Below are 12,614 nucleotides of genomic sequence, written 5' to 3'. Positions count from 1 at the left end.
TGCTTAATTACCCTCACTGTTAAATGGTGTGCTTTATTTCTAGTCTGAATTTATCTTGCTTCAGTTTCCAGCCATTGGATCTCATTATGCCTTTGTCTGCTAGATTAAAGAGTCCTCTACTGCCAGAAATCTTCTGTAAATTCAGGTACTTACAGACTGTGATAAAGTTACCTCTTAACTTTCTCATTGATAAGCTAGATAGATTGAGCCTCTTAAGCCTTTCACTGCAGGAAATGTTTTCTAGACTTCAAATCATTCTTAAAGTTCTTCTTTGAACGCTTTTTCCATTTTTAAAGTATGGACACCAGAGCTAGACAACAGTATTCCAGTCCTTTCCTCAGCAGTCCTGTATACAGAGATAATACCCTCTCTCTACGATTACCTGATATTTCCTCCTTATATGTCCAAGAACTGTTAACTCTCTTAACCACAGTATTGTACTGAAAGCTCATGTACAGTTGGTTATCCACCATGACCCCTAATCCTTTTTAAAATACAGCCTCCCCACTCCATCAATCCTGAAAGTATGACATTTTTTTTGTTCCTAGGTATATGACCTTGCATCTAGCTATATTAAAATGCATATTGTTCAGAGGAACCTGGTTTACCAAGTACTCCAGGTCACTCTATAGTAGTGACCTGTCCTTATTATTTACTACTCTGCCAATTTTTGTGATCTGCAAAACGTATCAGCAATGCTTTTATATTTTCTTCCAGATTATTGGTAAATATGCTGAATAGCATTGGGGCAAAACCAGATCCCCGTTAGAAATAGCTCCCTTTGTTGTTATGGTGATTCTCTGTTTATAATTACTTTTTGAGGTCTGTCTGTTAGCCAGGTTTTAATCCGTTTAACATGCATTATACTGGTTTTTGTGTAACGTTGGGTTTTAATCAGAATGCTGTGTGATACTAAGTCAAATCTTTTACGAAAGTCTCAGAATATTACGTCTACAAAGTTGTCTAGACATTATGATGTCTAAAGCAAATTTGTGATCTCTTCAAAAAAGACATATTTATCTGACAAAACCTATTTTTCATAAAACAGAGCTGATTAGTACCAAGCTACCAATCTTTATTTTATTTTTTTTCTAATTGCATCCCATATCAGTCCTTCCATGATTTTGCCCAGGATTGATGTCAGGCTACCTGCCCTTTTTAGTTACCCCGATCACATTGCTTACCCCTTTAAAAGTACTGGTATATTCGCCTTTTTTCTCTTGAACTTTCCTACATTCCAAGATTTGTTAAAAATCAACACCAGTGGTTCAGAATCCTCCTCAGCTAAATCTTTTAAAACTCTCTCTCTCTCTCACATGCGTGTATGGCATCTGCAGAGCAACATTCTGTAGATGCAGTTGTAGGTCCATAAGCCATCTCAACGCCTCCTCTGTGACAATATCTGATAAACCATTGTCCATTTCACCTTTGAATCCATATTTGAAGTACTGCATTATTATGTTTTCAATGGTTTGGATGTTCTTGCTGCAGTCGCATGAAAGGTGAGTCTTTGATTTTCCACTTGTGCATCAAGTAACTGCATTTTCCATGGTTTGTTCAGATGCAGTTCAATGTTGTCCAACATCTGCATGACAGGTCGAAACCAGGAAGGAGGTTTGTTGGGTTAGTAATAATGTGCTTGTTTGGAACCATAGATGAGGTTAAGACACTTTCCCTTCACTGGATTTGGAGACCTGAAGTGTTTGCAGATGGTCCATAGTGGTTTTTGAAATTTCAGTCATTGTTGGGGTGTGTAGCCTGCTGGATGGGAAGTTCTGGATAGTTTTTGGCATGTTTAAGTTCTCATACTGTGGCTATGTCTCAACAGATAGCTGGAGGTTCAGTGTTTGCAAATACAAAAAGCCACCGTTGAGGTGTTGATTGTAAAGTTTCCGTCATGATACACATGGTCTGATTCAGCTGCCTATCCACAAGTTGACTATCGCAGCTTCTTGTCCAAAACTAGTGCACAGTACTGTGCAACTGACTATACCAGGGCTAAGGTCAATGTTCGAAGCACCAAACCAGTTGGTGCCCAGATTGTTCCCACTAACTTTTGGATAATGTTGGCGCAAGCTTTCACTTTAGAGGCTACTTTCTTGAGGTGGTCATGAAAGGTCAGTGAGTGGTCAAGAATGACACCAAGATGTGTTGGCTTTGGGTCATAACGCACAGTTTCACCATAAAACTAGACAGTTAGTGCCTTCTATGATTCTGTTTTCAAGGTGGAAAGTAGAGACTGCCAATTGCTCAGATTTGGTGTCAGCCACCACTTTTGGAAGTAGTCCTCCATGATCTTAAGGTCAGATGTAAGGGTTACTTCAAATTCTTTAAAGTTATGGGGCCTGAGTTGTGAGTGCCAAATCATCAGCATGCAGAAACTTCTGCGCTATTGTTTCAGGGATATCGCTCTTGTATACACTGAAGAGTATTGGAGCAAGTACAGAGCCTTATGGTAGCCCATTATTGAAAGTACATGGCTTGCTGGTTTGACTTGCGAAGTGTACGGACATCCTTTGGCTGCTAAGCTGGTGTTCAGCAGCTGGGAAGTGTGCACTCAGGATCACTTTGGCCAGTTTCAGTAGTAGTGCATCCTTCCTGACTATATCACGTGCTGCTGACAGATGAATGAAAGCAGTAGTGATCTTGAGTTTTTGTTGGAATCCAGCCTTGGTGTTTGTAGTGAGGCCCAGGACCTGGTCACAGCAACTTCCATGCAGTTGGAAACCAGCTTGCTCCTTGTGTAGACTGGTATCTGCAGCAGGCCCGATTTGATTCCAACTCATACACTTCATCACCTTGTAGGTGGTTCTTAAACAGGAGATTGCCCTATAACTAGAAGGGTCATGTGCAGGTTTTCCAGGCCTTAGGATTGCAATGACTTTGGCATCTCTCCACACAGTGGGGATTTCACTGGTCTCTAGGATGTTGGTGACCATCCATTTCCATGTCAGTGGACCCAGGTTATATAGGAACGAACTTGAGATAGATGCCATCTTCTTCTGCTGCTTTTCCCAGTTTTGTGGCTACATTGACTGCATCGATCTCCCTATTTGTGAATGGTCCAAACCACTGGGATAATGAAGAGTGTGTGGGTCCTCACCTGCTGGAGTTGATGCTGGACTTGCCTGCGCTACTGTTTGTCTACTAGCTGTTTTGATATCCACAAAAGTTTAGCAATAATGGCATTATCTTTCACCTGCATCCTAATGGAATGCAAGGGATTTGTAGCCCCCAGGTGTCTCAGCAGATTCCAGGAACATCTGCTTGTGTGTATGAAATGTAGACTGTGTTCATTCGGGCTACTGTTTCCACCTTGCTGCATCCAGTGCTGCCAGGAGGGCTTTCCAATTTATGAGTCTCTACACTTGGCATATTTATGGAAGAGCTCTTGGCTCTCTGCAGTCCAGCAAGGAGTATACAATGACTTGTGTCCCTGGAGGATGTTCTAATCTCCCCCACAAAGAAGGAGCTCAGTAAAATGGTGTGACTGAAAACACCCCTGTATTCACACCCTACACATTGCTGTAATAATCTTTATATGAAATATGCCTTGTGAGGTATCATTTGAAAACTAGTAACTCGCTGGTCAATAATATGGTGAAATTTATGTAGCAACATTATATGTAAAGTTATGAAATCCCCCAGTATGATATTAGCACATGTTGAAAACCACACAGCACTGCCTAAGCAAAAGGTGTTAATCGGGTCTATCTTAAACATATGAATGTGTGTTTACCTCAATTTACGCATAAATAGTAAACAGGATTCTAGAGTCAACAGGGGGAGATGGCAGAAGACAAAGCAAATTGACATTTCAACAAACACATGTGAAGGGAGACAGCATGGAGTGTCCTTCATCACCTAAATCCATGTCACCTACCTCATTGTTGGAAAACTTTGCTTTGAGGGGTAATCTTCGGAAGAATCCACTTTAAAAGTTCACTGAACTGTAAAAGAGAAGAGCAGAAATCCCCAAATTATCTCTTTCACCTAAGAAGACAAAGGCACCAGCACCTTTGGGCCTCCTGGAGAGATCCTCGCCAGGGGAAGGGTCAGTCACCATCTTGCTGGAAAACACTGGGTGAGAACGTGTATTTTAAACAAAGCCTTGAATCAAAACTTGCTTGATTACGTTTTAGACTTTTAGATGCATGTTCTCACTTTTATTTGCTTGTGACAACTTTTAACTTAATCTCTTGTACTTGAATTCTCTAAAAATACTATTTTCTTGTGTTAATACACTTTTTTTTAAATCTAAACCAATATAATTCTGAGTTTAAAGTGAGCTGTTTGGTAACTCCAGTTAAAGTAGCAAACTGTTGAATATTGGCTTCATACAGGAGCAACAAAGCTTAGTGTCTGAACTGTCCAGGATAGGGCTGGAGAGTGCAAAACACACATTTTTGGGAAAATTCAGGACTGGGAATTTATTGGGGTCGCTCTGCAAATAGTAACCAAGGCTGATGGAAGCCGAAGTGTGACTGGTGTGTTACTGACAGGCTGCTGGGGTAACTGCTGCTGGACCAGGGCTACAGCAGTAAAGAGGCGCTCAGGATATGACCTGCACGCTGGTAGGCTGTTTGAGTGTGGCGCAGGAACTTCAACAGCAAAGCATTGTAGGGTATGTGGTGACACATCCCCTCACTGGTCTGGATTGCACCTCGGAATGTGACAAACGGTCAAAAGTCTTCAGGGTTGGGACAATGTGGAAGATTGTATTCTTCACAGTTGTCATGAAAGTGGCTCAGTCAACTTTTTTGAAGCTCCAGCATGGCGCTGGTTTTAAGTAGAGTACTGGAATTTGAATGCCAATGTGGGTCAGTAGTGATCTGTGCTGACTGTTCAGGAAGTTGTCAAGGACAATCCGTGATGCAGGTATTGGTGTGCATGTATCCTCTTTAGAGGTAAACATCAGGCCAGGGCAGTATCCTGTGCCCTGTCTTGCAGAATGGAAAGTGACTTGCTGTTTTGCGTCAAAAAGGAGGAGTATATCATTTGCTGATGCCCACTGTGTCAGTTCTTCACCTGCAGTATTGTTTGCTGCCTAGCTCCACTGTGTGTGGTGACTACTAAAGTCCACCACAAATACAGCAGGGTCCTGTGTGGTTGGCAGAGTTGATTGAGGGCACTTCACATGGGGTGGTTTGTATATGATGATGATGATGGTAAACTTGACAATGCGCACAGAGATTGTAATTGTTTCTTTGTGCACTGTAGGAAGTAGGACCACATTTTAGTTGATCTCCTGCTTCCTGTATATTGCCAGCCTATATTTTGGGTGGTAATTGCTGGCTATGAGTTTATAGCCATTGATTTTGTAGCAGCAGGCTTTTTCTTCATTTGTGGCATAGGTTTCCAGGAAGGTGAGGATATGGATGGTGATAGGTTTCAGAGTGGTAGCCATGTTAGTCTGTATCAGTAAAAAGAACGAGGAGTACTTGTGGCACCTTAGAGACTAACAAAGTTATTTAAGCATAAGCATTCTTGGGCTAAAGCCCACTTCATCAGATGCATGCAGTGGAAAATACAATAGGAAGATATATATATACAGAGAACATGAAAAAATGGGGGTTGCCATACCAACTCTAATGAGAGTAATTGATTAGGGTGGGCTATTATCAGCAGGCAGGAAAAAAACAAAAACACTTTTGCACTGATAATCAGGATGGCCCATTTCAAACAGTTGATAAGAAGATGTGAGTAACGGTAGGGGGAAATTAGCATGGGGAAATAGTTTTTAGTTTTTGTAATGACTCATCCACTTCCAGTCTTTATTCAAGCCTAATTTAATGGTGTCCACTTTGCAAATTAATTCCAGTTCATTGGAGTCTGTTTTTGAAGGTTTTTTGTTAAATTATTGTGACTTTTAGGTCTGTAATTGAGTGTCCAGGGAGATTGAAGTGTTCTCCGCCTGGTTTTTGAATGTTATAATTCTTGACGTCTGATTTGTGTCCATTTATTCTTTTACGTTGAGACTGTCCGGTTTGGCCAATGTACATGGCAGAGGGGCATTGTTGGCACATGATGGCATATATCACATTGGTAGATGTGCACATGAATGAGTCTTTGATTGTGTGGCTGATGTAATGAGGTCCTATGATGGTGTCCCTTGAATAAAAATGTGGACACAGTTGGCAACGGGCTTTGTTGCAAGGATAGGTTCCTGGGTTAGTGTTTTTGTTGTGTGGTTGCTGGTGAGTATTTGCTTCAGGTTGGAGGCTGTCCATAAGCGAGGACTGGTCTGTCTCCCAAGATCTGTGAGAGTGAGGGTTCGTCCTTCAAGGTAGGTTGTAGATCCTTGATGATGCGCTGAAGAGGTTTTAGTTGGGGGCTGAAGGTGACGGCTAGTGGCATTCTGTTACTTTCTTTGTTGGACCTGTCCTGCAGTAGGTGACTTCTGGGTACTCTTCTGGCTCTGACAATCTGTTTCTTCACTTCAGCAGGTGAGTATTGTAGTTGTAAGAACTCTTGATAGAGATCTTATAGGTGTTTGTCTCTGTCTGAGGGGTTGGAGCAAATGCGGTTGTATCTTAGAGCTTGGCTGTAGACAATGGATCGTGTGGTGTGTTCTGGATGAAAGCTGAAGGCATGTAGGTAAGTATAGCGATCAGTAGGTTTTTGGTATAGTGTGGTGTTTATGTGACCATCGCTTATTACCACTGTAGTGTCCAGAAAGTGGATCTCTTGTGTGGACTGGTCCAGGCTGAGGTTGATGGTGGGACGGAAATTGTTGAAATCATGGTGGAATGCCTCAAGGCTTCTTTTCCATGGTTCCAGATGATGAAGATGTCATCAGTGTAGCACAAGTAGAGTAGGGGTGCTAGGGGACGAGAGCTGAGGAAACGTTGTTCTAAGTCAGCCATAAAAATGTTGGCGTACTGTGGGGCCATGCGGGTACCTGTGGATGGTGATCTTCTTCAGCATTTTCTCCTGGTAGTCACACTTGAATCATGGGAGGTCTTCAACATTCAGTCGGCAGATCTTTACCCCAGGTCCAGTCTGCCTAGTAAGTTGCCTGAAAAGTCTTATTTTGTTGCTCTTTTGTCTGGGAGGTCGACAGTTAACATTTGGTCACTGGTTTGATGACGTTAGTGATGGTTTCCCACTTGACCACTTTCATGCGGTCCACCTTGTTATCTACCACCTTCCATCTTTAAAACACTTTGGTGCTGAGTTGTCCCATCCTGCAGGTTTAAAAATGTTTATCTTTAGTAGTTCCTCTTTAATATCTAGTTAATCTACTCTTTAGTTACTGTTCGAATTTTAAAATTCCTTGTTATCCTTACCTACTGACCTTAGATTTTTCATTGGTTTTAGCATTTCGTAGCTCTATTTAGCATTTCATGGTTCTGCATTTCATAGCTGCTGATGTATTGTCACTGCAGTCAACCTCAACTATCTGCTGCAAGTGTTTATCCAGGACCAGCAGGACCTAAAGAAGTTTGCTTCTTTGGCTAGCTCCTCTGCTAGTTAACCCAGCAGGAAACCTGTAATCATCTGATCTTCACTGGGAAAGCCCTGGGAGGTCATTGATCAGTCATCCACCCACAGAAGGACTCTAGCGCAGAGAACTGGGAGGATTATTTCTACTACACTTTTTAGTTTCTTTTCTTTATTCCATAACCAAAAGCTTGATATCAAAAGGATTGAGGTTGGAATTACCAAGTTGTGGGTCACCTCTTAACCATACCCTAATGCCCACCCAACATGCTTCCAATGGCAAAGATACACTGCATAGTTGCAATGAACTTTCTTCTAACTCCAGCTGGTAAGGACATGCCTTTCACACAATATATTAGTCTGCCTCACAGTATAATGCAGAACCTTAATTACAGTGCCGTGCTTTCTAGCAGTCACATAACACATTCACTTCTGCAAATGATGTCTCTGAACTTGTGTGTGTATATTCCATGCCTCTACAATAATTACTGCTGTTAAAGGCAGTAACAGAGGCAGTGGCCCTGGAACTTGAGGTAGAGTGGTCCGGATGGACTTCACTTTGTTTGTTTGTTCTGTTGTCCTAAAATAAATACAATTCCACAATGTGGAAAAATATGCCATTTTCTGGGAGTTGTGATTGACTGGGAGCGGGAGAGGGAATCAAAAAGTAGGTCAGGGGTCTGTACTGAGTATTGAAATTCCCACAAAATTGTGTATTTTATAATACACTGATAATAGCTCATCTTAATTAATTATCCTCTTAGAGTTGGTATGGCAACTTCCACTTTTTCATGTTCTCTGTATGTATATACATATTCTTACTATATGTTCCATTCTGTGCATCTGATGAATTGGGCTGTAGCCCACGAAAGCTTAAGCACAAATAAATTTGTTAGTCTCTAAGGTGCCACAAGTACTCCTGTTCTTTTTGCGGATACAGACTAACACGGCTGCTACTCTGAAACCTGTCACTGTGCAAGGCACTGAATTTAACCGTATTGGTTCAGCTCCCTTGATTGCTGCAATTCTTGAACTGGAATTAATCACTGATTTCAACGGTAGTGCACTGCATGAGCCAGGGTAGCTTATTTTGAGATTTACCTGTTATGTGACTATGCATTCCAAATCCTATTTTTATATCTGGAATAAGAAATTTTCTCATAGTTAAACTAGTAGGAAGAAAGTAAAGACTTGAAACTGCAAGGTGAGGAGTGTTTTGGCTCCATTTTGTTGGCTCAGATGCAGAGTGATGAGCACCTTGCAGAATCAAGCTCTAGATGCAGAATGAACTGGGCAAGAACAGGCATGCATTGAGACCAGATATATTCATGAAGAGCACAGCACGTTTGAATTTAAATTCATGAACATTATAAAAACTATATAGTGATTGTAAAACATTTATTTATTTATTGGCTCCTGTTCAGGGGAACAGTTTTAAATGGAGAGATGTTAAAATCACAATATATTTTTTTTAAAAGAACATGTATGCATACACACCACTATATGTACAACTTTATAACAGAGTTCTCAATGTCCATGACTAGGCCATGTGTTCATATCTCATGGCAATCCTGAGAACCAGAGAACCTTTCAGTTGAGACTTCACATCTTAAAAGGGGGAAAAAATGGGCCATGTGCAAGTGTTTTCCATTGCACTGCAGAGCAAAATGGAATTCCTTGGCTCCAGGTTGACAGCCTTAAGGACCCCTAATACAGATAGGAAATTAAACTTGAAGACAGTTTGATGGAGGTCAAGGAAAACACATCAAAGGTGGTAATTGCAAAACAATATATCTGCTATGAAAGAGCTGTCAAGATACTGGAAATTACCAATTCCAATTACCCTGGAAAACCAGGGCTCACTAAATATGTGTGGAATCGCAGTACAACTGGTTAATATCAAAAGCAGAAGTTCATTGGCACTCTCATTCCTAACAGATTTGTTGAAAATCCCACTTTACATATGAAAGAATTATGGTATCATGGGCAAGAACAAGTAGGTAAATCAAAGCTAAAGAGAGACTCTCGTCGTTTTAATGGTGAATCTTTGAGAAAAGTAGATAAGTTTTATTAGCAAGAAGAGATCATAAGGACAAACTTCCATATCAAGGGAATTAGATCTTTGTTTCTGGATTAGAGCTCCATCAAAATACCTCCCAACATTTCAAGAGGCTAAAGTGGCCCAGGTTCTGCCCTGGGTGGTGGTGGGACAGGTGCTGCCCCCAGTGGGTGGGTAGCACTGGGGAGGGGTCAGCTGCTGCCCCAGAGATTGGGTGGCCCTGGGGGGGGGGAGTTGCTGAGTGAACCTTCTTTGCACTCACCCCACTGCAGCAGCTCCGGTCCTGCAGGGCTGGCAGGGGTTGGCTACTTGCTCTGGGCATTGTCACCTGACCCCGGGGGCTGCTGAGATTTGGGTAGGCATTCCTGATAGGGATGGCCAGACAAAATTTGAGTGAGTGGTGCTGTGACCCGATGTAATAGGTTGCAATGCCACCTGCAAAAATCTTTGTGCAACAGTTCTGCAAAGGAATTACTGATTGTTTTAATAAAACAAAAAACACCCACCACTGGTGAAATGTAAATGTGCATATGGTACTGTAATTTTTAAGGATAATAATTAACAATATTTCTGTATTCAAAAGAATTTCCTATAGAAATATTATTCAGTAAACAGAATGCCTAGTTAACACATTCCTACTATTTTCATCTATTTCAGCCTCAGTATTGTACCGTACTTCACTTCAGCTCCTGTTATATGGAAACACAATAAATATTGGTTTTGTTTTATTTCTGTGCTTTCCATAATACTGAAGGCTCATTTGAATATCAGAAATAGTATTTGGGTTCTTAAAATTTGGGGGTATTTATTGGACATCTGTCAGTGCAGTACACCAAGTTTGTATAATTGGGCTTTGCATGCTAGGATGGTAATTGCTAAATCAGTTTGTTTAATCCAGAAGAGCATCCAATCTCTTGACTCATTTATAAAACCAGAATAATCATAAGAGAAAATGGTTTCTTAATGGCAACAGCAAATATGAAACTTTTGTAATTGATACACAACACTAATTAAATATATTAAATCTCTATATAATAATGATCAATGTACCTTACAGCTGTGGTTCTCAAAGCCGGTCCACCACTTGTGCAGGGAAAGCCCCTGCCGGGCCGGACCGGTTTGTTTACCTGCCGCGTCCGCAGGTTCGGCTGATCTCGGCTCCCACTGGCTGCGGTTCGCCACTCCAGGCCAATGGGGGCTGCGGGAAGCGACGCAGGCCAAGGGATGTGCTGGCCGCCCTTCCCGCAGCCCCCATTGGTCTGGAGCGGCGAACCGCAGCCAGTGGGAGCCACTATCGGCTGAACCTGCTGACGTGGCAGGTAAACAAACCGGTCTGGCCCGGCAGGGGCTTTCCCTGCACAAGCGGCTGACCGGCTTTGAGAACCACTGCCTTATGGCATCCAATTACTAAGTGAGAGTCTTAGCTGAATATTCAGTGTAATAAATGAGTATTCTGATTTCATACCCACCAGTAGTTTGAGTCCAGATGTTTCTTTAAATTGGAAATAATACTGCCAGATAAATTTTTCATTGTACCAGTGACCAATTGTGAGGGTTCTACTGCTGCAACAAGTGTTCGCTTTGAATGAGAAGATGGGTATGTAGTTTCCTTTGGCACCTGAGTCTTAAATAAGCACCCACCTGCTAGAAGTCTCAGGTCCCGCATCTAACAGCCACATGGCAGATACGTATCACTCCTTCAATCAGCATAAAAAGGAACAGCCACCATAGCAATATTTAAACATTAATGGTGTAAGGGAGAGAAATTTTCTCCTTGGCTCTTAAATTTTGTAAATTTCTGTTAGAATGATTCTGTAGATTCTGACAGCTTCTGTTTGTTTTGTTTTATTAAGTAGTAGTATTTATTATTTGTATTGTTGTAGTACCTACCACCCCTAGTGCTAAACACACACAACTGAAAGACAGTCCGTTTCCCAAAGAGCTTATTATCTAGGTATGCAGATTATTTGAACCAATTAGGTTTTCATTTCATATACTTCAAGTGAGGATGTATATGCAAAATAATCCAAAGGCTTGCCTGTAGATTTGTATCTTCTTAGGCCATTAAGATAAGCATGTGCATAAATCTTTGAAAGCCCTTAATTAGTATTTTATAAATTTATTAATCATTTTTACTTTAAAATTAGTGTTTAGAAAGAGCGATGAAGTTTGCATTTGAAGAGTTCCATCTTTGGTATCAGTTTGCATTGTCCCTAATGGCAGCAGGAAAAGTAAGTCTAATCTTTTCTGTATATAATTCTTTGTATTGAGGGCTAGTAGTAATAAAACTTACGTAGTGTTTTTCATCTTCAAAGAACTTTGAAAACATTAACTAATCCTCACAGAAGCTCTGTGGATAGTGTACCAATAAATTTGTGGTCAGTGTGGTACAAGGCACAAATAAATACAGTTCCTGCCTCAAGAATTTACAATCTAGATGGGACCAATATTAAATATTTGGACTTTTCTGCTATACATACTAAACTAATCAGTAAAGTAAATGTAAGCTGTATTATTTTGTTTATTTTAGATCAGTTAGACATTACTCTGGAGAAAAATGCAATAGAGTTTATTTTTTTATCTACCACTGTGATCAACAGGTGTTTGATTTTTAGATCCAAGCTCATATATTCAAACTGATCTTGGAAGACAATCCAATAGACTTCTAAATGTATTTAGTTTGGGACCTCTGTTCACACCATTATTTGTCAAATATTCTTGTCCAGGATGTCCTCATGGACAAGTAAAAATTGAGTTGGAATATGGCAACCCTCATCTTTTGGATACATTTTTCCTCTTAATTATGAATTAGTATGGAGAACAAGCCATTTTTGTTACATATTATGAATAGTTAATGTCTCCTTCTTCCACCAAGCCAAGTCTGACTGTGCACATATCTTTACTACTAAGAAAGATAATTTACTGAGAAAATTTTATTTATTTAAAGGAATGTTTTGTGGATCCCCTATCTTGGTGCCTTTTTTCTTCTGCCCCATGCCCAGTTTATTTTTAGAGTGGCCTCTAAATTATGCTGGGGACAGTAGCAGAAGAAAAAAGGCCTCAGGCTCAGGTAGCCATAAAGAGCTGATCTATACTACCCCAGTTCAGAAAG

At 40.8% G+C, this 12,614-nt stretch overlaps 1 protein-coding gene across 5 annotated transcripts in view; it reads left to right on the top strand.

The window, feature by feature from the left end:
- TTC7B (tetratricopeptide repeat domain 7B) overlaps positions 1-12,614 on the top strand; it is a 311,774-nt gene that overhangs the window by 138,933 nt on the left and 160,227 nt on the right. For all 5 annotated transcript variants that reach the window (XM_073349423.2, XM_073349422.2, XM_073349421.2 and 2 more), the window contains one exon: positions 11,650-11,733. In XM_073349423.2, coding sequence (XP_073205524.1) covers positions 11,650-11,733 — 84 coding nt within the window. The remainder of the gene's footprint in view (positions 1-11,649; positions 11,734-12,614) is intronic.

This window comes from Lepidochelys kempii, chromosome 6 (assembly GCF_965140285.1).
Source record: "Lepidochelys kempii isolate rLepKem1 chromosome 6, rLepKem1.hap1, whole genome shotgun sequence".
In the NCBI taxonomy this organism is placed as follows: Eukaryota; Metazoa; Chordata; order Testudines; family Cheloniidae; genus Lepidochelys; species Lepidochelys kempii.
Note: the sequence above shows the minus strand (reverse complement) of the source record. Positions and strands in the feature narration are given on the sequence as shown.